The sequence below is a fragment of the Chlamydotis macqueenii genome, chromosome 7 (genome assembly GCF_036417535.1).
Source record: "Chlamydotis macqueenii isolate bChlMac1 chromosome 7, bChlMac1.mat, whole genome shotgun sequence".
NCBI lineage: Eukaryota > Metazoa > Chordata > Aves > Otidiformes > Otididae > Chlamydotis > Chlamydotis macqueenii.
Window position 1 is genome coordinate 29,861,563 of NC_141562.1, and position 25,998 is coordinate 29,887,560.

The window sequence follows — 25,998 nt, forward strand, 5'->3', positions numbered from 1 at the left end:
AACCTAGCACATAACACAAGAAATCTCTGAGAAAGCCTACTTGCCAGTCCAGCAAGTGAAACACCCTTTGCACACCTTCAAAAAAGAAGGTGTGTCATGGTAAGATAACCAGTCTCCCATACATCCTAACTGCACTGAGAGCTCCTGCCATAGAGGAACATGCTACTTCATGGACCGCTTGAGCTGCAAAGGAAACTTATGCCCCAGCAGTCGGATGTGATTAAGTAAAGGTCCCTCCACAAAGCAGTAGAGAAAAGTATGAGAATACATTTGCTTCTCAAGGTGCAATTTAAGAGGCACCTTTTCTCAGTGGAATGAGACTCATTCAGTGCCCCACGCGTACTCAGAGTAAATGAGAGTCCTATTAAAAACCCCAGTGTGCAGCTTTCACAGGGCTGGGCTTTGCTTTCACAGTGTGCTGCTCTCTTCTAAAGCTGTTGCACAAGAGTTGTATGTTTAACATTTCTAACCAGGCAAAATTGTTCTTTATATTTGATCAGGAATAATTTTTTTTTTTAACCTTTGAACCTGTTGCAATGCAGGTTCAAAGGTTACCTGGGTGCAGTGTTGTTTATTAAAGCCACACACTGATGATTCGGGGCTTAGTCCTGCCACTGGAGCTGGGGAAGCACCAACCCTTCAACACCCACTTGGAGTTGTAAAGCAGCTGAGGAAGCGAGCTGCACGGGCCCCTCCACCCTCTGCCAGTGCCGAAGGAAGGTAAGCAAACCTCTCCTGATCACAGCCCGCGTCTCCCAAGCACTGGGCTTCCCGCTGCTGCAGAGAAGTACTGCAAGTGGGATAACAGCCTTAATTTGCTGCAATGCTGGGATCCCATGCACTCTTCTCATCACACTGTGAGCTGTTAAAGGCAACAGCTGTGTGGGCTGCACGTTACTAAAGAAGCAAGTCTGGGCTCAGGGGTGGCATACAGAGAAATCACAGCCTGACCGAGAGCAACCACCTGAACACTCCCTGTTGCTATAGCCTGGCTGGAATGGGAGACCTGACTACCGCCCAGGCTGAAGCCATTTTCTTATCAGTTCGTTAGTTATGTCTATTTAAAGATACAGTGCACAGAGTACCAGTGCCAGGCTCCCATTCAGACTTATGTTTAAAACAGGGTTCCAGAAATACAAGAATCATTTGGTTCTACAGCATCACAGGCAGATTTTGAAATCTTGTCAGTAAAAACTTGTTATATGCTAGATTGTTTATACACACAAACTCATTGGCAACATTTCCTACTATAGAACTTTAATCCCTAACTAAGAACACAGGAGCTGGCTATAATGCCTTTTTTAAGGTTTTAAAAGCACAGACCTTAGAGTATGGCACACTGGACTGCTGCCATCGCCTTGGTGCAACTGCCTGGTGTGACTATAGAGATGGAGCTTCTCCAGGCTCTTGCTTGTGTAACAAAGAGCTGCAGCTGTAACAAAGGAGAGGCTACTGGAGACAAAGATTAACAGGAAATCAAACTGCAAGTAAGAGAACTAGCAAAAAGCATGCTGCTCTTCCAAGTCCTAAGCCCACTGTCCTGTCCATACTACCTTCTCTGAGGAACCCACTTATGCTCTGAGACTTATGGCCCTGTGCAGTTATTCTGGTTTACAAAAGCCAGAAGGCTGCCCTTGAAAAGTGTAGCAGAGCAATAAATAATTATTATTTTCATAGCATTAAAAAAAGAAACTGGAATTCAAAAATTCTGCAAATAAAGTGAGCCCACACTTCCCACAGACTCACAAAATTTCGAGTCAAGTCTCGAAGTCACAACAGAGAAAACTGTACACTAAGCTAATACTTCCCCTTCATTTATTTACATCCTCTGCTATTTGCTGTAGGTAGATGGGCTAATTTGGCATCTTTGGATAGTAAAAGCTTGTGTCATAACCTTAAGGTTTATTATAAAAGCTCATCTTGTCTGTCCTCTATACAAACCTTTAGTGACAGTGACAACAGAAAGGAAACAACTTGAACTCTCTGTACACATACTCTGCCTACTGCTCATCTTAATTTGCTAACAGGGATGAAAGATGCGGGTGTACATTTTATATACATGTACAAAAAGAAGCAAAGGGTGAGTTATTCATGACTCTGCTTTATTTTTTTGGCAGCGAATTACTAGCAACAAATGGATTTGTGCCTCTCGTAAAAATCTGGAGTTTGTTCCAATCATTTGGGGCAGTATCAAAAATTAAAAGCCTCAAAATTTACATGTTACTTCTTACTTGTACCAGGGAAAGAGCACCAGCTGTATTCTAACATAGGAGCTTTAAACAGAACCAGGCATTAAGGAGAAGCTATCTTCCCCAAGGCTTTTCTATGTGCATCCCTTAATCCAATTTATCTTGGAACTGTGAGACCCACCGAGTCCAGGCAACGCAGTGTGACCTTACCAGCTCAGGGACCTCTGCACCACACGCTGGGCGTCTGGCAGGCCAGGTAGGACTGTGCCGCAGGCATGTTCTCTCACACCCACAGCCAAAGTAAATGCATCTGAGATACACAGCATTGCTACCCAACAGCCGATTGGAGACAGGGCCAATTCACTGCTTTTTCTCTTCCTCCTGGAAAAATAAGAGCCTGAGGCCAGATACCTGAAGGGGGAAAATCCTCAGAGAGGCACTCAGGGAAGGTGATAATGGAGCTGTCTGGGCTGGGAGCCCGGCCTTTTCTCCCTTCTCTGTAAGAGGCATTGCCTTTCTCTAAGCGTAAGTGCATCCTGAGTGGAACTTATTAAAGCTAAAGCTCACAGCTTCACTTAAATCCCACGGGAACAGGTCTGGGTTGGAAAAGCCAATGGCAGAGGAGTTTCATGCAGAGGGAGCTATTTCTTCTTCATCTTCATGTAAAGCTTACAGCAAAATCAGCGAATTAAGCCTCAGCTTCTCTAAAAGTATATCTGCGTTGCTAAATAATGCCACAATTACAGCATAAGTTAGCTTTACCTGAATAGCATAAAGTTTACAGCGGCAATAAAGACATTATTGCAATGAGTAGAGGCTACGTGTTTTAGCAAGCCAAGGTCCAGGACGGGTTGTATTCAGGATACAAGTACGTGCTATCTTATTCCATCCTAGCTATAGTTAGTCTAGCTAAACATATTATTCTGAAACCATGCAGCATAGACAAACTTTCAGATGGGCAAACTGTTAAGTGGGAAAATGGTTCCAAGATCTGAGGTCAAGGCACTAAGGAAGAGAGATACATGAAGCTACTGTTTTCCCATTCCTCCAAACCTGCTGCAAAATTCCAGTTATATTAGACAAGCATTGGAGAGAAAAAGGGAAACTGCAGCAGCTATAAACTTTTAAACAAAGAAACACAACTGTAAAACCATAAAGAAAATCCTTGTCCTAGCAGGAAACAAAACTGAAGTTTGAAATGGGATTCATTGTTACCTTGTGCAAAAAATTGCATGTATGTAAGGCTACACCACAGCAGAAAGAACTAGGTAGCTTTTGGGGAAAAAAAAAAACCAAACCCAACAAAAGATCACCAAACCCCACGAAAACCAAATAAATGAAAACCACCACCAGAAGCAGGGATCCAGCCTACAAGCAAGTATGTTGCAGCAGAATACGAGAAATACTGTACTTACAGCATTTTGTCAGTACTACAAGGGTATAAAGCCCTGCTCAGCTTAATGTACACAAAGCTCTAGATAGAAGTGCTATTGTTGTGAATACAGCTTTATAGACAAAGGAAATAATAGCAAATAGATCATAAACAATAAATGATAAGTATAATTTCAAAAGGTTTTGGTCTACTTTTTATCTAGCTCTTCAGAAATGTGTAAATTTCAAGCTCTTTTCATCAACAAAAAAAACCTCAACAACTTCCTCCGTAATTTTTTTTTTTTTTTTTCCTAACCACTTCAGTTCCCCCACGCAAGTTCCTCCCATTTACCAGCTCCCTTCCCAGCATGCTTTTCTGCTTGCTGATTTATTTAAACCGGGGAGAGGGAACTAGCTGTAGTTTTTAACATGAGTGTTACCTGGTGGATGTTGGCTTGCTGCTAAGGCTCACTTTTATTTAAGGAAAAGAGGTTGGCTTCCCATCCTATCTGCAAAATGGTAGGTGGTTTTGATCACTGGTTCTCATCTCTTTACTTCCTATGAAATATTTTCTGTATAAGTAATGAAATTCTACTTTTAATTGTTCCATTGCTGATGAGCTTGCTTGTTGCTATTCACAGGGGCTTTACTATAACCGACGTGCAAGTGCTGTGATTAGCTTTGGGGCTGAAGATAATGAGTTTATCAGGAGCCTGCTAGGAAATCTCTGGTAGTGTGCTATCAGTTAGATGCTAACCTTAGGCTGAGTTAAGTTCAGATATATGTTTGCTCTTTGCTCTTCATAATGTAAGTACTGTAATAATACATAGTGATAAAAGATATTAGTATCTAGGAGTTCTTAGTGCTACTTTTTCTCTGTGTGGCTATGTAAAGTGCTTAATGATGATATTCTAGTGTTTTTAGGAGTTCTGTGTGAATTTTCAAGTTGAGCTTTAGTTCCTAGCTCTTTAAACCATGCTTGTTGTGTGTCTAGAGATAACTTCCTTTTAAAGAAATGTTGGTGCATGCATGTTTTGCAAGAATGAGATCCTGTATTAGCTAACAGAATAAACAGTAACAGAATCCAGTAACACAATCTGACTCTTTTTAAATTTTTTCAAAACTTCCAAGGGCTAGTTGAACATGTTCTGTCTTTCTGAGTAGGTAGCTTTCAAGGAGAAAACCTGATATTACAAATATATGAAAGCTTGGCTTTTAAATTTGTCTGACAAAACTACCTTCAGTACTAGGCAGTGTCATAACGTCATTGCCCTCCTGATGGAGGAACAGAAATATCAGAGATAGTGACATTCTTTATTAAAAATGGCTTTTCTCTTTAAGTATACTGAAAGCCCAAGTTGAATAGGTTTATGAGCAAGGCCCAGAAATAGCCTGTAACACGTTGTCTGAAACCACAGAGCACTGTACTTCCTGAAAGTGAGTTACTGAGGCCTTGCTCTTTCCCACCCCTTGCAGAGTGCTTCTCAGTCAAGATCAAAGGACACTTGAGCTGTTTGGCTCTGACTTTCCTAAGAGGTACTCTGAAAGCAAAGCCTAACTCAAGTGTATCTTTGGCTTAATGCAAGAAACTATGGATTTTACTTTGTGGTTTTTACATGGCTCTGTTCAGCAGTCACTCTTGAGCTTTTGCACTTCAGCTTCTCTCTGGATGCTATGTTAGATGTTCCTAAACCCTTCACAACACAAGACTTCTCCTTGCTGCACTTGGAGGAAGGTGAGATGCAGTGCTTCCAAGAAGTAAAAACGGACACAGTGGCTCACATCTGCAGGACACAAGGCAAGAGCTGCACTGTGTAAGGAAATGTAGAGTGAGCTACTGATGATTAACTAATTAGTGACAAAGGACATAATGCTATAAAACATTCTGCTAGGCAGTGAATGACTGATATTGTGCCAATATCAGAGGCTGCTAGTCTGTAAAGAGCTATTGTGATGGAGATGATACTGATTTCTTTCTTCATACTTACATGTTTGGAGGCACAAAGCTCAGTCACTTTCTAATGGAGAGAAATCTCCTGACTTGGAGAGAATTGAGAATAACTCTTTCATTCCTTCTAGATTGTGAAGAATGGTTGTGGGAAATGGTACAGTAGAAATGAGAACATGTACTCCTGAACTCAAGGCTGTAAATGGTATCACTGTAATCTCCTCCGATAAAAACTAAGCCTTTGCACTCTTGAGCCTAGTGCATCTTATCCCTGACCATTGATCAGGCCAGACAACCTAAATACACTTTAACTGTCTAGCATCTTATTGCACAAGAGGACTACCGGGTTGTCTGAGACATCCTGTGCATTCTGTATCTTTCTAGTCACTGGGAGCTGAGCCCTTCAAAACTCGGGGGTTTCAAGCACTCCACCCCCCACCCCCCCCGCACACTTAAGAAGGCAGCTAGTGCTCAGGCTTGCCCTGTGGTAGAAGCTGGTGTCTGTCAAATATGCTCTGGCTTTGTCTCATGCTGCACCAAGTTGAGTTTTCACCCCGTTGATGTAGATCAAGTATTATGTATGTATAGGGCGTTTGGATTTGTGGGTTAAGCTCTGGTTGTAGTTGCTTCATAGGACAATCTAGGGTAGAGCTGTTCTCTTCTCATGGACAGAAAACTCCAAGTACAGGCTCCTGTCCTCTCTGCTGGCTCTTTTGTTTTGAGGGCAGCAGGATTACATGGCTTTTGGAGGATATCAGAGGTGATTAACTAGCAGTGACTTGAATTTGGCAACCAGTTACAGTAGAAGCTCTAGGCACAGGAAACAACTGTTCTAATGCTGGGAATTGAGACAAATTTGCTGACAGTCTCTTGCCACAGCTTGAATAACACACCCTATGTATTTTGATAGCAGTGCCCATCTGAGGAAACATGGTTGGAAAGCAAAAGCAAAACACTGCCACTATTCTAGTAATAAAGTAGGGGAATTGAAAATAGTCTTTCAGATACGAAAAGAGGGGTTTTTTTTTGTGTATTGCAAACCAGACCTAGGTATTTGTGCTTTTTTTTGACACAACACTAACTTCTGTAGCTTTAAAGGATGTTAGGTTTTGACTCCCACATGTACAGTCTCATTCAGTATTGTTAGCACGCTCATGAAGACAGTTACTAAAGATCAAACAACCTAGAAGCAAATAGCACACAGTACGTCCCAGGCTTTAGAGGTAAACTCATCAACAAGTCTTTCTTTAAATTAAAAATCCATTTGGCTTATAACTGGAAATCATCCTTGACTAGCTATAGGCATGCTGGTTAGGTTACACTGGGGTTTGACTACTCTTTGATTTCTACTCTTCTCTGGGTGGAATCAATTCAGAATCTGAAAGCAAAAGCTTTGCTGCATTTAATCGTCTTCAGGCTTTTCTCAACTTGATGAGGTGTTCTCTCTGGACTTGGAGTTCTCTACCACAAGCATCATTATCCTCCAGGGCTTGCTGTTCAGTCTTCCTAGATGTCTTGGCACAAACTGCTTTCACGTGAGTCAGTGAGGAGATGGGAATGCCCTGACGGAAGGATTTTCAGTGACCTATCTCCTGCCACATGAAGCATTTGAGCTTAGTGAGTTCTCTGATCCTTACCACAAAAAGGTCAGACAAGTGTCTTCTATTAATTTTCTGTCAAATAACTCCATGTAGCAGACAGTAGCTATTTGTGACAACTGCACAAATGTGATCTGCCTGATTAGGCAGTGCTAATGCTAAGCAGTGTTAGTGAGTGACAGTAGAGGACTTGGTGCTACAGGCATGATCCTTAGTTCTGTTTATTACCTCTAGCATGATACTCTAAAGGCAATCAATCCTTTCTGGTTTCTAGGAAATTGTCTTAAAATTAATATTAAAATGAGCACATGGGAGCACACTTCAGCCATTAAAACTGGTACAGCTGTACAGGCACATGGTCTTTTTAGTTGCCTGCATATAGCTCTGTTCTCTTACTGCCAATTCAAAAATTTCATGTCCGGGGAAGACTCATCTGAAATGCGCTGTGTGCAAACTCCTGTTGACCCAACTGGAGATGGAAAAAGACTGGAAAATAGCCCAAGCTGATTGCTATTAATAAAAAATTCAGGCGACTTGAATGTGAGTACTCTGGTATCCCTCTGAAAAGATGTAAGAATAGATGTGCCAAGGTCTAGTTTTGCCAACTTCTAAGAAGCTGAGTGTCCAGCATACAAATGGTGCAAATGTGATTTGCTCTATCACTTGGATCTAGTAGTGGACTCTGAGTTAACGGAATCAAGTTTGTATATCCAACTCCTCTTCATGTTGGAGTGGAGATGCCTCTCCCAAGCTGCCTCAGTGCTCATGCTATAAAAAAGTGACTTCTTCATGAGAAAGAGGAAGTAGCTGACTCACACCATAAACCAGACACAGTTTAATCACCTACAGAAAGCTGCTTACTAGCTGCTCCCGTAACGGGTTACAAGGCCGAATGTATACATCACAAAGAGCAGCTGCTTGCCAAATTCCCTTTATTGATAACCTTCAGTCTTTAAAACAGAGCAGTGCTAGAAGCTAAGCTGTTACCTGGCTTTGCCCTGAATGTAACCTTGGTCAAGCGATGTGGTTTTAGTTTGTTTTTCTCCAGGCTCAGTTGATAGAGGCCCTAAGGAAGGGTGTGGAGATGGGAGATATCCTGTGCTGCAGAAGGAGCAGGTTTGTGCTTCCTAGGTGGGATATGCCCAGTGACTGGAAGTGTCAGTCAGCGCAGAGTGCCAAGAGTTGTTCCTGCCTTTCTTGCTGTAGCACAAATTTTTCTGACTTTCAATACATGAAAGCAAGGTCAGGAGTTTGAAGGGCACATTGTAACTGAGGCTTAGACTAGAAAAGAGGCCTAGGGAGTTGATACTTCTCAGATATGTAGGTGACATGCTTTTGGCACCCTGGACTTGATGACAAGCCTCTCAGGTACCCTTTCTTATCCCGACGCTGAGTGGGTAAAGCATGGCTTCTCTCACCAGAGAACACATTAGGACTGCTTATTAATGTGGCCACTGGAAACTGTGGAAACTACACAACCATAAACCTGATATGGGTGATCTAATTCTGATCAGTCTGGGCTCAGCGACCCAAATTCTGACTTCGAGGCCTGGCTGAATTTACTAACTGTTTGAAAAATACCTTCAACTTCCTTGGAATTACAGTTAAAGGGTATCTGGAGCCCATTCCTCCAGGATGCTTGGTATTCTTCTTGTACAGGGATTTAGTTGCTAGCTGACAGGCTATCTACTGACTGAGTTCCCTCAATTATATATGAAGAAATTTGAAAGGGTGTGGTTAATCATCTTGCAAAGTGTGATGTGTGTCATGTGCTGCATACCTATTTAGATACTGGCAAAGATAAGTTGGTGAGATCTGAGTTGATTCAGACAAAAAGCAGTTACCTGTGCTAGATTTGTCTTGGCCATTCAATCTTAAACATACTAGAACATCTTGGAGATTAAAGTACTTGCTTGTAAGGGAGGAGGCTGAGGTAGATGATGTCTTTTTCTCTCTTAAAAGAAATCCTGCATTCTTAGTTTTTGCTTCCCTGCCCTTGAAGAACAAGACTCTGGAGGATGTGAGCAGCAGAACCGCTTCTGTATTTCGCAGCTAGACTTGCATTGCACACATTGACTTCCAGGTCCCCACTTCCTAGTGGAAAGTAACTTTCACAGTTTTGACTTGTACTGTATCATGCTGAACGCACTGTCACTATCTGAAATACCTGTCCAGCATAAACCCTGCTTTCCACTAAGAGCAGCTGATCATGAAGGTACAGCTTCTCCAGCAGACTTTTACATGTTTGTTACACCTACATGTATTTTAGCAATACCCCTTCCTATTGGACAGCTATAATAATGAGGAGTTTTCTTACTTCCACTATTCAAACACTGAACTGTAGGCACTTTTTTGTTCTACTTAATTTGGGAAATTATATACTGGTTTTCCCCAGGCAGATTTTTACTTTTGAATAGAAAGAACTGACATCTGTTTCTTGTCTGACTTCATCAGGCTTCAGCTTTTTGTGGAGGTGGATGCAGCATGGATTAAGATTTATGGGGACAGGTGACTTGAGATCTCTTAAGAGGCTTAAAGCATTGCATAACTATGCTTCATTATTGTACCAGGACTCTTTAGGGGCAAACTGCAGAAATGATTTGTAGTATTACTTAACAAACTTCTTAAGTAACTACTCATGTGTACTAAACCTCCCGTTTGTTTCAGGTTCAACTCTGGCTCTACTGATCCAGCACAATGATCTGGTTACTTCAAGTCTTGTTCTCACCGCTCCCCACACCAGCATTGATTACTCTTATTATATTTGGAGCTCTCATCTTCCTGTGGGTGATAAGCAGGCCACAACCTGTTTTTCCTCCTGTTGACTTGAACAAGCAGTCAATAGGAATTGAGGTAATACTTACTCTGCTTGTGGGTATGGACTGTTATTGAGAAGCTTAATCTGAATACTGATCTATTCTGACTCTGTGTTGTCAGTGGAAACTCTCCTGTCTGATATACACAGCCTTCTCTCCCAGGTATATAGCTCTATGGTGGGGAGAAGGGAAGTCTTAAGACACTAAGAGTAAGAAACAGCAGCTCTTGCCAACAGGGTTAGGTGGGCTTTTTACCAGATGGCCTTGGCTTTCACTTACTTTTTTTTTTCTTAAATACTTTACATCAGCTTTGAGGCTGGTGCTAGACTGTGATGCTAGACTTCATGTAACTAGGCAAGTTGTAGCACTCAGTCTTAGTCAAGGTCTCTTTAATAACCTGTAATTGAATATTAATCTAGGCCATCTAGAAAATTCCTTTGCACGTGACTGGATAGATCAAAACCAGGAAGGAAAATGAGACTTCCTTAACAATGCAATGCTATTGAAATGCTTTAAAGGGGATTGCTGGGAGAATGGCTGAGGAACAAATGACCTTGCATCTGTTCTGCACTGATGCATAGCTATGCTCTGTTCCTAGGGAGGAGCAAGAAGAGGTGCACTCTTGACAGATAATAACCTGCTTTCTTATTACTCTGAAGATGCTAAAACCTTGTATGAAGTTTTCCAACGAGGACTGCATGCTTCTGGTAAGCTTTGCTAGTTAGTACTTGCCTATCACAAACAAACAAAATTATTCCAAGTTCTTTTGCCTTGCCTCTTGCCTGGAATAATAGTTCAGGCTACCAAAAGCTTTCCTAGCCTGCTATGGAGTGGAATGACAAGTGACCATATTTTTGTTTTCCCCCACTGATTTAGAAGTAGTCTTAGTTGACAGACTGGAACAAACATCAGAAGCTTAAGATGGTACAATTCAGTGAAGAGGTACCAGGCAGTAAGCATCAGAGGGAGCTGGGGGAAAACACATCTGCTTTGTCTTATGATATGGGTTTTGGTGTAAAATTACTGCCTGTTTACAACAGGTATGAATTTGTGTCCATGTGACTTCAGGGGTCCTATGCATGGAAGTATGTGATAGTTTGCAAGCTATTTCAATCTCATGTGTGTTGTGAAATGGGAAAATATCACCAGATCTTTGAAGTATTGCCTGTAAGGATAAAGCCAACAGTCTTGCAATCTTGGTTTGGGCCGAGTGCTTAAATATGGACACTGCACTTCCATGCTCCATGCAGTTACCTGGATGCCTGACAGAAAATATTTCCCACTTACAAGTGTTGCATTGAAGTGCTATGCAGCTTCAGTACTGAGCTTTACAGCTGCTTTTCTGAACTCTTCCATTAGGAAATGGCAACTGTTTAGGCTACAGAAAGCCCAACCAACCTTATCAGTGGCTGACATATAAACAGGTAAGTATTGTACATGACAGATGACGTTAATTTGGGATTCTGCCTTGTTACACTAAAGCAGAGGGGAAACTATCTTACAGGTTTTGGACAGAGCTCAATACCTGGGATCAGGGCTTCTGGAAAAGGGATGCAAACCATCATCAAACCAGTTTATTGGCATTTTTGCTCAGAATAGGCCAGAGGTAAGCAAAAAATTGAATAGTCTTTCCCAGAATATTCTGACACCTTGAGGCCACATGAGGAACAATCACAACTGGCTTTTCCCTTCCCAGTTCCCTTATTTTACTGACTGAGCACATAGTATGCCAGGCATGTAATACAATGATCTTGAACTGTCACTACTCGAAGAATCTAATGAACATGCTTCTTGCACAACCCCCACTACTAATGTGTGCATGGGCTAGTCAAGCTGTACAAAATCTGTAGGTAATCCTGTCTTGGGAACTGCTTCCTGAGCTTTGCTGTTTTCTCTCTTCAGTGGATCATTTCAGAGTATGCCTGCTACACTTACTCAATGGTTGCTGTTCCACTCTATGACACTCTGGGGCCAGAGGCCATTGTATATATTGTTAACAAAGGTAAATACTGACTTCCGCTATTTCATAATGATTTCTCTAAGAAGCTTTGTTTTGAGAAGGCTGAAGTTCAAGGGAATTCGATGCAAAAATCAGAGCAGCTTTAACCTTACTTACTGCTCTTATACTTTTTATAGACACTTAATTTCTGTAAATGAAACTGCTTTGCAGGGGACATAGTTCAATGCCTAGAAGAAGCCAGTGGGCTTCCTATGTCTCCTAGTGTCTTGAGTACAAGTCCACTGAAGACGTGCAAGATCCTGTGGATCATCCTGCAGTCAGAGTGTTCAACTATTTGCCATTTGAAGTTTTGCAATCTTGAACTCCCACACTGCCAAACAATCTGACAATGCAGACAGGCTTGCATGCAAATTAAGACTAGATGTGTGTCTCTGATTTAAAGTTGTAGGATGTAAAGAGTGGAGGAGGGAGGGGTAAAGATATGCCTAATCTATCTGGTTAGGGCCTGTTGTTCTACAGAAGCAGCAACTAGTAGGCCATCACGGAAGAAACTGGTGAGGAAGTTTGAATAAATCTTCAAACTTTCTTCCCTCAGTCTTAGGGAAGATATGTGGGGAAAAAAAAGTATTCACTGCTGTCATAATGATCTGGGATCCAACCCATAAACAGGATTTGCCAAGCAAAATCACTTCAACAGTTATGCTGGTGAACCTTGCAAACAGGTCTTACCTTGGGACTACACTACTAGGCTAACGGGGAATCGACATGTTCAGGCAAATCAAATTCCTCTGTCAACTTAATGGGAAATGCTTTTGTAATTGCATAAAACTCTCTTGCACATGCAGGGAAGTTGAGGCATTAATTCAAGAATTTTAGCTACCTCTTTCAAACAGGTTGAAATTTCTTTAGATTTAAGCAAGATGGCTAAACCTAAACAATAATTGAGGACAATTCTGAGCTTTTATGGCAATATAAGAAGTTAAATACCCATCTTGACTGTGACTGAAGATATTTGTCTTCAGTTCTTCAGCATTTGCCCTCACTTTGTATAGTTAGAATCTCAAGTTTGTCCTCAAGTTGGCTGTGGTAGGAGGAAGCTTCTTAGCACTATAAGCCAGCCACTGAATCCATATAACAAATGCAAATGTCTTTAGAACAAACCAATGCTGTTATCTAAAGGTATGTGCTACTGAGCCATCACTCACTAGCCTCATGTCTTCTAAACAGACTTCTGAAATGTAATTTATTTTTTGTAGCTGACATAAGCATAGTGATCTGTGACAAGCCCGAGAAGGCGGAGATCTTGCTTGAGAACTGTGAGCAAAAAAAGACTCCATGTCTGAAGACTATCATTCTCATGGATCTCTTTGATAAAGAGCTCAAGGACAGAGGATCTAAAGTGGGAGTTGAAATTCTAGCACTGCAAGAGGTTGAGGTAGGTCACTAAAGGCTTCTTCTTGATGTTGCAGAGCAATACCTTGCCAGCTAGATGCCTGGACCTTCTCTGGCAACCATAAGATTTTAATGTAAGCATTGTCCAGTTGTCACACCTGTACCTGAGATTTTGATTAGCCAAATGGACTTGTGGAGTTCAAACCATTGACTAAAGTTGTGTCCGTGTGTTGTGGACAATCAGTATGCATTAAACTGAAGACTTCCTTAGCTTGACTCATGGTGCAGTTGTAATAGGATTTATCAGGCTTCTAAGCTGGCAGTGAGTCTAATTGAAACTGTAAGTGCAAATTACTGGTTGTTTTGACATTTCAGTACTAGACTTAATCTTCCAGATATGATGCATAAATGTAAAGTATAAGAGATGTGGTCTACATCAGATAAAATGAAGTATCTCCACTCAAGACTTCAATGTTCCTTAAGTAGTTCTGATCACTTTCTACATGCTCAAATTCATGCTTTTCACAACCCCAGGAGTCAGCTTTTCCAAGCTGTGTACACTAAATTCAAGAAGACCACCATCTCTCTCTGAATGAGACAGAGTATTAAGATACAAAGTAAAAACAAGTGTTGCATTTGAAATGCAATTAGCCATTTATCTACTGTTGTTGCACGTCTTTCTGTTGCAATTGTTAAGCTGCATTTTCTCTCTAAAACAGGAGCTGGGAAGAAACAACATCAGAAAACCAGTTGTAAGTATCTTTGTGCAACAGTTATAAACTTGCAGAACTAGTCTCTGAAAAGACCTATTGCCGTGCTGCTAGTAGAAGAGGCTGGCAGGATTATTTTTTTATCTTGTCTTGCAGTTTCTAAACAGAATTAGTAGTTCGTACCCCTTTAGGAAGTTACATAAATACTGATAAGCAACGAAGTCTTTCCTCTGTTGACCTTATGCGGCTTTTTCCCTCTAGCCTCCTAAGCCTGAAGATCTTTGCATTGTGTGTTTTACCAGTGGAACCACAGGTAAGAGAAGATATAGTGATGCCTCCTCACTAAAACAATCTCCCCGTGCTGAAAAAAGTAGCTTTCCAGCACAGAAAAGGAAATGCTAACAATATAGAAGTAAAACAGTAAATTAGAACAGTGTCAAGCTACTACTGCAGTTTTACTTGGGACATTGTCACTACAAGTGAGGTGCACTAAGACAAAGCTTCTTAGAGATGTGGGGGAAGAATAGTCAAATTCATGTTGTCTTACCCTTTGAAAAATACAGGGCCTTACTGTTAAGGTGATTGGTTGTTTAACTGTGTCTGTATTCTGATCCACAGGGGCTAGAGAAACATCTTGTTTCAGCATTCTCTGTGCTACTCCTAATTACTCTGCTGTTTCAGTAGACATTTCTATAAATAATATCCATAGCTGAAAGTGCTCAAGATAAGGTATATTTGTGATCTCTTAACACAATGCATGCTGTGATTGAGCCCAATACCAAGATAGTTCAAACTGAGCCAAACAAGACATGAGAAACAGACAGCAGAAGCAGTCAGAGCCGCAGCTGACTTTGCTCGATCTCTCCAAAGGTAACCCTAAAGGAGCCATGCTGACACATCAAAATGTTGTTGCAAATGCTGCTGCCTTCCTAAGATGCACAGAGGTAAGCTACTGCTCATGGTGATCTCTAGGCTATGTCACTCAGTCATGAAATTGGCTTTAACGTGGACATTTTCTGCAAACCATTCACTCCCAGTAAACTCATTCTTTCCTAAGTGCCCATATTGCAATGGGACAATAGTATTGCAAGGAACTTGGTTTAACCTTGAACAAGAACTTCCACACAGAAGTTAGTCTAGAATGAGTCAGTCCTAAATGCCAAGAGTAATAAACTACCCTATGAAATCTTGCCAAAGCATAAAACTAATCTTGACCTAGTATGGCTAGGTTACAACTGCAAATTTTGAAGAGGTGGTGGATGACCCCAAGTTGCTTCACTGATTTGAAATGTTTATTTCAAAATACTCAAATTTATCTACACTTTATTCACTTTCTACTTAAGAGTAACTGAAGCAGGCGTAGGGAGTGCTAACCTTCTTCTATTTCTTCCCCCTCTAGAACACAGTTGAGTGTACAAGTTCAGATATCACCATGTCTTATCTTCCCTTGGCTCACATGTTTGAGAGAGTTGTACAGGTTAGTAGACTGCATGCATGCTACTAAACTTCTGTAAAAGATCTTGGATGTATGAACTAGTTCAGACAGTAGCACTTGTTAGAAGCCATACCTAAATGGTTAAGATCACCTACCTAAAATAAAACCTCTGAACTGACTAAATAATGCCTAGTTACTTGTCCACGATACTACTACTAGCTTCATTAAATGATGCTGTGTTCTTCAGTCCAGCCTCACTGTGTCTGTGATTTACTAAGAAATCCGCAAGGGAAATTAACAGCATCAAGACCTTAGTCAAACACAGTGAAAGCTAATACATGAAGAGGAAGCAGTTTAAGACCAGTGGATTAAGTACTCGGAGGTAAACAGTGGCATGTTCTCCACTGTTTACTCTGCTGGGCTGTGTCATCCTGCCTATCTGTTTCCTAAGCTGAAGTTCTAGTCTTCCAATTAATGCACTTCCTCCAGCATGTTGTATATGTGATGCTTTCTACAGGGAACATCAGCAGCTTTGTGGCAGGATCTAACTCTTCTACATGTAATGGTCTCCAGAACAGTCTCTTAATCTCAATTCTCAACTCAGTATTTAAAACAGAAAGTGTCTTGTCCTATTCCCTGTCAAGCTGTGAAATTCCTCTGTTGCCTTGTATTTAAATTTCTAGGTATCTCAAAAGATATCAAAATAGAACAGCTGTTACAAATGTGGTGAAGCTCATATTAATTGTGTTTAACTGTAACGTGTAACTTTGCTTTGTGGTGCTTGTGGACTACAAATCAAAGTTGTGTGCCAGAACTTAATGTATGCATCTGAGCTTCTATAAATCAAGTTATAGTAAAAGGTATGATAGCCTTCTGTATTTCCTCAAAACCTATTCACACAAGAACTTTCCTACCACCGGGCACTGGAAATCATGCTGCTTTCCATGGACAAATAGTTATGGCTAACGAAGCTAGGAATTATCCTTGACTAAGCTTAGTCTGGTTGATTTTTTTAGACTGTGATCTACAGCTGTGGAGCAAAAGTAGGCTTCTTCCAAGGAGACATCAAGTTGCTAACAGATGACATGAAAACCTTGAAGCCAACGTTATTTCCAGTTGTACCAAGACTGCTCAATAGAATATATGACAAGGTATGTGAGCCATTTTAGCTAAATTATCTTAATGTTCATATATCTAAGCAAGCATACACACTTAAATTATTGAATGCATCATAACATCACCACTAGTAAAGAAGGAAGAATTTTTAAAAATCCTTTCTGAGGAGATGGAAAGCGTCCTGGGACCTGGAGTATAAGAACAGTGTATCCAGTCATGACTGGGCTAAGTCTGTTGCTGTTCAGAAACAACAAGTTTGTTTACTTTTGGAATGCAAATGAAGCAAGTGCAAAGCTGGAAGGATCCCTGTCCCTCAAAGCTATGGCTGAAGTATGTCAGCAGGAACAGAAATTAGTATTGCCTCTTGGTTCATCTCCTAGACCATGGCAGTAGTGAAGATAGATCCTAGAACATCAAAGTAAGACAACAGTGGCTCGTAACAAAGCAAGAACTGGATGTGCAGATGTGAGTTAAACCCAAGAGTCACTGATGCTTTTTCTTGCAGATACAAAGTGGTGCAAAGAGCCCAGTGAAACGTTGCTTGTTAAACTTTGCTGTGATTATGAAGATGGCTGAAATAAAACAGGGCATAATTCGAAATAACAGCATTTGGGATCAGCTAATCTTCAAAAAAGTTCAAGTAAGTTATTTCAAGTATAAGTAAGCTGAGCAATGTAGTATTGGAGAATCTGATGGCTTCTGTTTCACTTGTAGGAAACCATGGGTGGAAGAGTGCGTATAATGGTAACAGGCGCAGCCCCTATATCTCCCTCTGTCCTGAGATTTCTTAGAGCAGCATTGGGCTGTCAGGTAAGCCGAGTTTTTTATTAAACTAAGACCTGTTTGATTATGCCCAATAAGTGACCAGTGATACAGCTGTGGTCCAGCCCAGCTTGTTCCTGGGGAGATTGCTGTCAGTCTTCAGTATTTACAAGCTGCTTGATCTGAGTTAACTGCAACAGGAACAAAATTCTGCAGGGCTGGCTTCTAACTACATTACCAAAAAACTATCCTGTAGGCTCTGGAAAGAGGAATAGTGTAGCAGAAATAGGAACATGCAGCTGCATCTGAGCTTTGTGGCTTATCCTGACAGTCACTGAGCTCCCAAGGTAGTATATTGGAGAAGAGAGAATGAAGTGACCAAAGCAAGCTTTGGGTAGGTGGTTACACCAACAAGACCAAGAACTCTTAAAGGCTAAGATTGTCTTGGCTTCCTTCCTAAGAAGATAACTTGAGCATCATAGTTGAAACTGAGCTCTTTCACAACAAGGACTTGATGTTCAAGGAATATTAATCTTTTCTCATGCAGATCTTTGAAGCTTATGGGCAGACTGAATGCTCAGCTGGATGCACTTTCTCAATGCCTGGAGACTGGACAACAGGTATGGTAGTTGAGACTTGGAAACTCTCCCACAGCTGTTAACAGAAGGTGGCACTCAAGCTTAAGTGCTCTACTGTTTTTAGTTCAATGAAAGTTAAATCCTGGGTACTTAACCTCAAAGTGATTCTTGGTAGCAACAGTCACTGTGTACCTAATAGGTACCAAAATTCTTGACTCAAGTAGGTGAGGATCTCTTGCGTAAAGTGACATAGTCAGCTTAGACCTTGTCCCAGTGCACAGGAAAGGGAAAGGAGTGCCTGTATAGAGCTGAGAAAACCAGACAAGAACTTCCAAAATGGCTTCAAGAAACTAGCTTTACTTCCCAAAAACCATGTTTTACTCAAAGAATTATGACTAAAAATATTAGACATGATACTTGCCAATTTTCCTAAAGGACGACCTGACTTTGAGGGTTTAGCTTTCATCTTAGTAAGGATGTTTTTAATATTGGGTATTCTAAATTCAAGCTCAAGTCACTGTCTTTGAGAACTCAATAACTGCAGAGCCTAATAAGGATGAAATGCAAATGAATACTGGGGTCTCTGAGGGAATTATATGGAAGCAAGTCTGGTATGTGGTTGGTATGGCTGATTACACCAATAAATGTCTCTAAGCATTGAGACTTACCTACTACTTATCCTGCATTAACTGAAAATGGCATTACAATAACTTTCTTGAGCATCTGGTGTCATATTCCTTTTAAACAGTACTGGTTCTTGCTAAAGCAGTGAACAAAAAGCCATTAAGTACCTACTATCACTGAAGACTTTCGGGGGCACAGGAGTTCTCTCATCTCACTTCAAGACCTAGTCTTTCTAACTTTAGATCAAATAGGGCCAACTGGTAGCAGAATCCCCAAAATATAATTGCCCTTGTTTTTTTTTTCTTTTTTCTTTTTAGGCCATGTTGGAGCCCCTCTGGCTTGTAATATCATAAAACTAGATGATGTGGAAGAAATGAACTACTTCTCTTCTAACAATGAAGGCGAGGTACATACCATCTCCTGTGTGTGCCAGGAAATACTGAAATTTAAGGCTTGGTGACTAACAATATTCTGTGCTTGCTACAGGTCTGCATTAAAGGACCAAATGTGTTTCAGGGTTATCTGAAAGACCCTGAGAAGACAGCAGAAGCAATTGATAAAGATGGGTGGCTTCACACTGGAGACATAGGGAAATGGTTGCCAGTGAGTAATTGCCTAATACAAACCATCCCTGGATGTGAATTCCGGGCTAGTTTATAGTAATCTGAAAAGCTGGAGAAGTCAATTCTAGGATAAAAGGCTTGCATGGTATTTTCTTATCATTCACCAAATAACTCCAGGCAAAGCTCCAAAGACCAATTAGGTTACAAGATCTCAAATAACACCTCCTAGGCCAGTAGTTAAGACTGTCAGTTCCACAGTGAAGAACAACAAGATGTCTCAGTTTCTGTCAGAGGAGAATAAAGGCACTGTCTAATCATGTCCTGAGCTAACTGGAGAAATTGGATGAAGTGCCCCTTCTCTCTGTAGAGAGCAAAGACCAGTTCCAGACCAGCATATGCCTTTCATATAGCAAAACCAAACCTGTTATCTTCTACTTTTTATAGAAGCAAGATAGAGACTTGAAACTAATGGCCTGCACCTTCAACTTCTAGAATGGAACACTGAAGATCATTGATAGGAAGAAGAATATATTTAAACTTGCACAAGGAGAATACATTGCTCCAGAGAAGATAGAAAATGTCTATATCAGAAGTGCTCCTGTAGCCCAGGTCTTCGTACATGGGGAAAGCCTGAGGGTAAGTGATGTTAGGAGTGAGCATCCTGCAAGATTCCTCCCACAATAGATTCTGGAAGACCAGGGCACAAATATGTGCACATACAAGAGTCCTGGAACAAGATCTGTTCCTGAGAGTGCCATGTTTATAGGACTATCCTTTCAGACCTTCCCAATTGACACCAAAGAAAAGGAAATCTTGGCATCACGTTGCAAGCTGGGTAAAGGCTAATTACATCCTTGTTTGGGATTAGTATGCCACATCAGCTGTGTACAGTTTAGAATCATAGAAGAGTTTGCATTGGAAGAGACCTTTAAAGGTCATCTAGTACAATCCCCCCTGCAATGAGCAGGGACATCTCCAACCAGATCAGGTTGCTCAGAGCCCCATCCAACCTGGCCGTGAATGTTTCCAGGGATGGGGCATCTACTGCCTCTCTGGGCAACCTGTTCCAGTGTTTCATCACCCTCATTGTAAAGAATTTCTTCCTTACATCTAGTCTAAATCTACCCTCTTTTAGTTTAAAGCCATTACCCCTTGTCCTATTGCTACAGGCCCTGGTAAAAAGTTTGTCCCCATTTTATAAGCTCCCTTTAAGTACTGAAAGTCTGCAATAATGTCTCCCCTGAGCCTCCGCTTCTCCAGAGTGAAGAACTCTTTCAGCTTTTCCTTATAAGAGGGGTGTTTCTCCACTCCTTTGCTGCAGAGGTTTCAGCTATGCTAGCAAAGGCCAGTCTTCAGTCCTGTAAACAAGCCAAAAGCAATTGGTGGAGCATTCAGCACACATAACAAACTGCATTAGTACTTCAATTACTGCTGGAAAGTCCTTGTAGCTACCTTCCAAACTCTAGAAATGCATGGGGATGTAGATGTGGCTTGATATAGAGACATTGTCTGCAATCAAGTTCATGTAGACAATCAAAGTCATTTTGGATGCCTTATCATGGTCTCAGCACAACTATTTCCACTTGTTTTCAGTCTTTTCTAATAGGTATAGTGGTTCCTGATCCTGAGACACTTCCGGAATTTGCAGCAAAACTGGGAATAAAAGGTTCCTATGAAGATGTCTGCAAAAATCCAGTGAGTGGCTTTATGCTTTTAGTGGGTTATAGATATAATTTAATTCTGAAGTCCAATCTTGCATTGCTTTGACTTCATTTTACCCACCTTTTTTTTTTTTTGTATATTAAACTGGCTTAATGTTGGGTGAGTCATGCAAGTAGTGTTACAGCAAAAACTGGAACTACGTATAGTGTCTCTTGATGTTTCAAAGGCTATTGCTGCTGCTTTTCCAGTCAGAAGATAGGCGCCACCTTGTAGTGGCCTTAACATGAGAAATCATGAATGTTGAAATATATACATGTATTCTTGCCAGTCTTGGCTTTCAGTGACTGGGAAATGGGTGTGGTCTTGAGTTGCAATTACAAAATGGCAGCTTGACCCACTCTGCTCCTGCTCTGTTTCTCCTAGGCACTGAAGAAAGCTATTTTAGAAGATATGGTCAGACTGGGAAAAGAGGCTGGCCTTAAATCCTTTGAACAAGTGAGTACTTCCAAATCCTGCTTGTCACGAGCACCTGTATTGCTAATGCAATGGCTGGGAAGTCTTCATTCCTGTTACTGACTGTGCCAGGATGGGACCTATGACAGCTGCTCCGGACAACTGCTTGAAGTAGGCAGTGAAACAGTGACTTGGCTCCCTGTCTTTTGACCAAGAGAGAGGTGGCTGTACAGGGCAACAGCAGCAATTGCCATGAGATGGAGTGGAGGTTCACCATAGGCTGTAGCAGCTGTACTGTATTTCCAGCTTATCCTCTTGCCGTGTCAGCCAAAAGGAGTTTAGTTTGCATCAAAAAATAGTTTAGTTACTGGAGCTCCTGAGACTAAGTGAGTTCTTGTACTGAGCTCAATGAAGCTGGGAAGAACTCTTGTTTGTCCTCTAAGTATATGTCATGTGCTAAATTATTTTCTTTTAACAGGTTAAAGACCTGTACATCCATACAGAGATGTTCTCTGTAGAAAACGGACTCTTGACACCAACGCTGAAGGCAAAGCGCGCAGAACTTGTTAAACTCTTCCAAAAGCAGATTGAGGCCCTCTATTCAAGTATGCAGGATTAAATTGCCAGTCTAAATTAAACTGCATGGAGTATCCAAACAAATCAGTGACACTACATGATCTGTGGAGAACACACACATGAGTGGAGGAAAGCAAGGAGAACTTAGATTGTTTCTGGTATCCTGGGAAAAGTGACTTTCAGATGAAGATGGGTATAGCATAACTGACAACTGGCAGTGTTCACCTCTTGCAGGACTAAGCATCAGCTGCCTAGACAAAGCCAGAACCTTCACCTTCCATGGACTGTGACTGAAGTGAAAAAACACTTAAGAGCCTCAGCCTTTAAAAGGCAGGTGTACGCATATCTCCCTGTCAAAAGCAAATCTTGTTTTCCTGTTCCAACTATGAACTCCATTATGACCTTTTGTGGATTGAGCTCCAAGCAGACTGAACTCTTTCATGCAGTTATATGTTTTGGGTAAGGGGGAGATAGTTCAAAAACCAACTGCAGGAAAATAACACCTCAGTTTCCACTCAGGATCACAGAAGCATAGAATGGTTAGAGTTGGAAGAGACCTTCAAAGGTCATCTAGTCCAACCCCCCTGCAAGGACCAGGGACACCCCCGACTAGATCAGGTTGCTCAGAGGATCCTATAACCTATCTCAACTCAAGCTGTCAGAATATGAATTGGAGCTTAACGTCCGTTCAACAAATATGGAAGTGAATTTCCTGTTCCTAGCCCTGGACCACACAGTATAGGTTGTTTTTAATGAAAATGAGTAGCCTGGCATTAACTGGTTTACAAAGTACATGTGCCTAAAGCAAACATAGCTTATACTCTAGAATGGGGGGCACTGGATCAGTTTTTGCACGTTCTCAAATGCAATGGCAGTTATAAAACTGCCACACTTGTGAATTTAAGCCTGAGAAGTGGAAAACCTTAGCTGTCATTATAAAGGACAGAGGATGCAATAAATTGTAACTGCACAATCAAACCAAAGCATGTGTGAGTGACTTATTTCTCTGGTGCAACCAGACTGGCAGCTGCAAGGTGTACTGCTGCCTCATTATCTATAGCTGCCGTGAGAATGCAACTGCTGCAGAAAGCTAACTTGTTTCCTGTGAAAATAAGGATGCCTAATGAAATAAGGCATCGGATGTCATTTTCTAAGGCTAAAGCTGTTTTTTTAGAAAACTATTTAGGCAAGATGAGTACTGTCTGTATTTTTAGAAACGTGTCTTTAATTAGTGTACGCCGTCTCTGCCGACAGTTCCTCCCTGTCCCTGTAGTAGTCTGCTGTAGCAGTCCAAAAGGCAAGGATCTAACACAAGGTAGGAGTACATGTAGCTTTTCAATGCCAATTCTCCTTATCTGTGCCAGGTTCCTACAGCTAGTGGCTGTTCCTCTATGTATTTAATGCTCTCATTCAGATATCCCAAAGTGAAAGCAACCAGTAGACTTGTTGGCCAGGAAAGACCCACTCCTTGCTGTGAGGCATTCTCTAGCTTTGACTAACAAAAAGCACTGACTTGACTCAATTCTCTTTCCAGTCTAGGCCCAAAGACCTTAACATTTTCAGGTAACTGTTCTGTCACTTACTGTTCTTGTCATAACCTGAGGCTGTAAAGGCTTCTAAGAGTCTGAAAGTGCATGTAATTATGCTGCTTATCTTTCCCATGCTTCTTTAAAGCACTGTGACTTCAAAGTTACTGATGGCTTAATCTTTTCTCCTGGGGAGCCTGAAGAGAAAGAGGGGAACCAGAAGGAAGATGAATTATATACTTAAACTGGTGGTGGGTTGAGCAATTCAGTTGGGGACAGTAAGCCTAGTGCCACCAATTTGTTAAATGTATTTTTGTTACATCTCTATGGAAAAACTCCTGTGTCTGCCACTTAATTACTGGTTAGTCATCTGTGGTCCTTATCCTGACAGGAATTGTGCAGGGGAAAATATTGACTTGTAATTCATCATTTGGCTTTAATGAGGTCCTCATTTCAATTTACGCTCTCAAGACAGAGCTAGAATAATTTTCTAAAGCCATAGCTAGAAAACTCAATTGTAAAAAGTAAATCACTTGTAAATGGCTGCCTTCCTAGCGTGGAAGTTATCTTTTCTCCTCCTGGTCACTATTGTGCATTTGAAAAACTAGCTGTATGGGAGATACTTAGACTCTACCACGAGCTTGTATTTGCTCAGCTCTGAAGAGATCTACATTAATATTGGAAGCCTCTTGGTTAAGACTACCGTGGAGGAGAGAACTTTCATCAGTTTATGTTACTATGGGTAAATATCTCAAAAAGCTACCAGGCATGAGAACACCAAAGCTAGTCTTTTGCACAGCCTGTTGTATATGGTAGTCTAACGCCTTCCTTATTAGCAACTGAGACACCTGCCACAGTCAGTGGCTTCATTCTGCAACGGAGAGTCTCTGCAAATTGGAGGCCAAAGCAAGGGCAGATGAGTAGAAAGCCAGCTTTTTGTTGATTTGGTGGTTGAACAGGCTACCTGAGATTAGTCCATTTAGCATGGCCAGTATTGTTTGGTTCTATGACAGATTCTGTTCCTGTTTGGGTGCAAAAACTGCCTGAACTAAACAAAGCAGGTGGCTATTTCTTATCAGCCTATTTCATTGTTTTCCTTTAAATAGGAGGGCAGGGTTCCACTTCAGTATGCAGTTACTCTTACTTTCCATCGTACTAGAGCCTGAGCTAGCCTAGTGTGGCATTGCAAATCTAGATTTGCTGTTAGATGATGGAAAGGATGCACAGCTCATAATTTTAAATACAGATAGCAATTCATCCCTCAGGGAAATTGCTGTGTGAAAAAGACGATTGCTTTTCGCTTCCCCCAGATCTGGCTTCTCTAGGGATTTGAACCTAAAAGAAAATCAGCTGAATTCCCTGATGAACCACTGCAGAACACAGAACAGCTATGTCAAATCTATACCTGCTCCTTTCCTTAATAAATAAAAGTCTTCCTCGAGCAAACTGCAGGGAGTGGGGAATGAAGATGAAAAAAAAAAGGTAGAAGTGGATGGTAGAAAAAAAAAAAGAAAATTCATTAGTATTAAGAATCAGAGTTCCTTTGAGGGGATTTGTTTTTAAACTTCATGCTCTGATACAGTTTTTCAGCAATAGAAAGATAGCTTACATTTTCTTGGCGGCAGAATCTCTAAATGCCTTTAGGAGGTAAGCATTTTGTTTTGGCCAAGTCTTTGCAGGCAAGCACTGCTGAGTGAACGTGGTGTAATGGTAAATAGAAACATCAGTTACCTGTGCTACAAAAGGGAAGAGGTGGGACTGAATTTACAGCTACAATGAAACAAGACAAAAGCTTAAAAAGAAAAGCATATAGAGTCCATTTCAGTTTGGAAGTGCATTTCTGAAGCAGAGCTCCTGGGCTTGATGTAGTTCACAGTGTAGTGATCTTGGTGTGCAAAATTCTGCTCAGATTAAAGCTGAAATCCAGTTGAGGATGCTCTTCAACCACTAAAAGATATCTAGTCCCCTATAAACAGACCACAGCTTACACAAATTCCTCTCCTAAGAGGCAACAATCAACTGTGGTCATTAGTTCTGTTAATATGTTCCTATCACACTGTTAATTACTGCCTGCTAATATAGATAGCAGCTATTTGATCATTTCGATGTCAAGAATAAGAGGTCCTTAGCTGCCAGCTTCCTCAGCTGGAAGACAAGCTTATTTTTCTAATCTTTGTTTGGTTCTAGACTCCACAGACACTGAACAGAAACTATTGCAGTTGAGACCAAGAGTATTTCATGAAGTTTGGAGGTTTTCATATTAATTTCCAAGATAGCTACATCCTCCTGAATTATGACCTTTCAGTTCTTGCTAGCAGGGAAACCAGGAGTATGATTCACTCCTATGCCTCTAATGAAGCCTGCTTCTAGAAAGTAAGTGCTTTGATTTCAAGAGGTAACCTTGAAAACTACTGAAACTGAACACTAACTCCCCATTGCCGTAGCTCATAAACAGCCTAGGATTATGGCTCACCATGAGCACTAATACACAGTAGGCTGAAAGTAACAAAAAAACTGGCTTTGTGCTGGAGATAAAAAGTCTGAGTAGGAGCTTACAGGACTAATGCTGGCTTGTCTGTATGTAGTTATTTCTAGATACACTTAATATTGTTTAAGAAATGCTCATCTGCTTGAGACAACTCATGTAGGTGGAGGTAAACCAGGTGTTACTTTAGAAGAGTAATTTGCAAAAACTCTCAACATATGACATAAAACTATA

General features: G+C 41.1%; 1 protein-coding gene across 1 annotated transcript; it reads left to right on the forward strand.

The window, feature by feature from the left end:
* Nucleotides 1-447: 447 nt before the first annotated feature.
* Nucleotides 448-22,730, forward strand: ACSL5 (acyl-CoA synthetase long chain family member 5). Its single transcript, XM_010127874.2, has 21 exons — nucleotides 448-720; nucleotides 9,774-9,959; nucleotides 10,521-10,629; nucleotides 11,282-11,346; nucleotides 11,427-11,528; nucleotides 11,825-11,924; nucleotides 13,139-13,317; nucleotides 13,994-14,026; nucleotides 14,246-14,297; nucleotides 14,855-14,928; nucleotides 15,384-15,461; nucleotides 16,436-16,570; nucleotides 17,041-17,175; nucleotides 17,250-17,345; nucleotides 17,845-17,917; nucleotides 18,817-18,905; nucleotides 18,986-19,102; nucleotides 19,555-19,698; nucleotides 20,656-20,757; nucleotides 21,148-21,219; nucleotides 21,656-22,730. The coding sequence occupies exons 2-21, from the start codon at nucleotides 9,804-9,806 to the stop codon at nucleotides 21,794-21,796; spliced, it is 2,052 nt and encodes a 683-aa protein (XP_010126176.1). The 5' UTR covers nucleotides 448-720; nucleotides 9,774-9,803; the 3' UTR covers nucleotides 21,797-22,730.
* The last annotated feature ends 3,268 nt before the right edge of the window (nucleotides 22,731-25,998 follow it).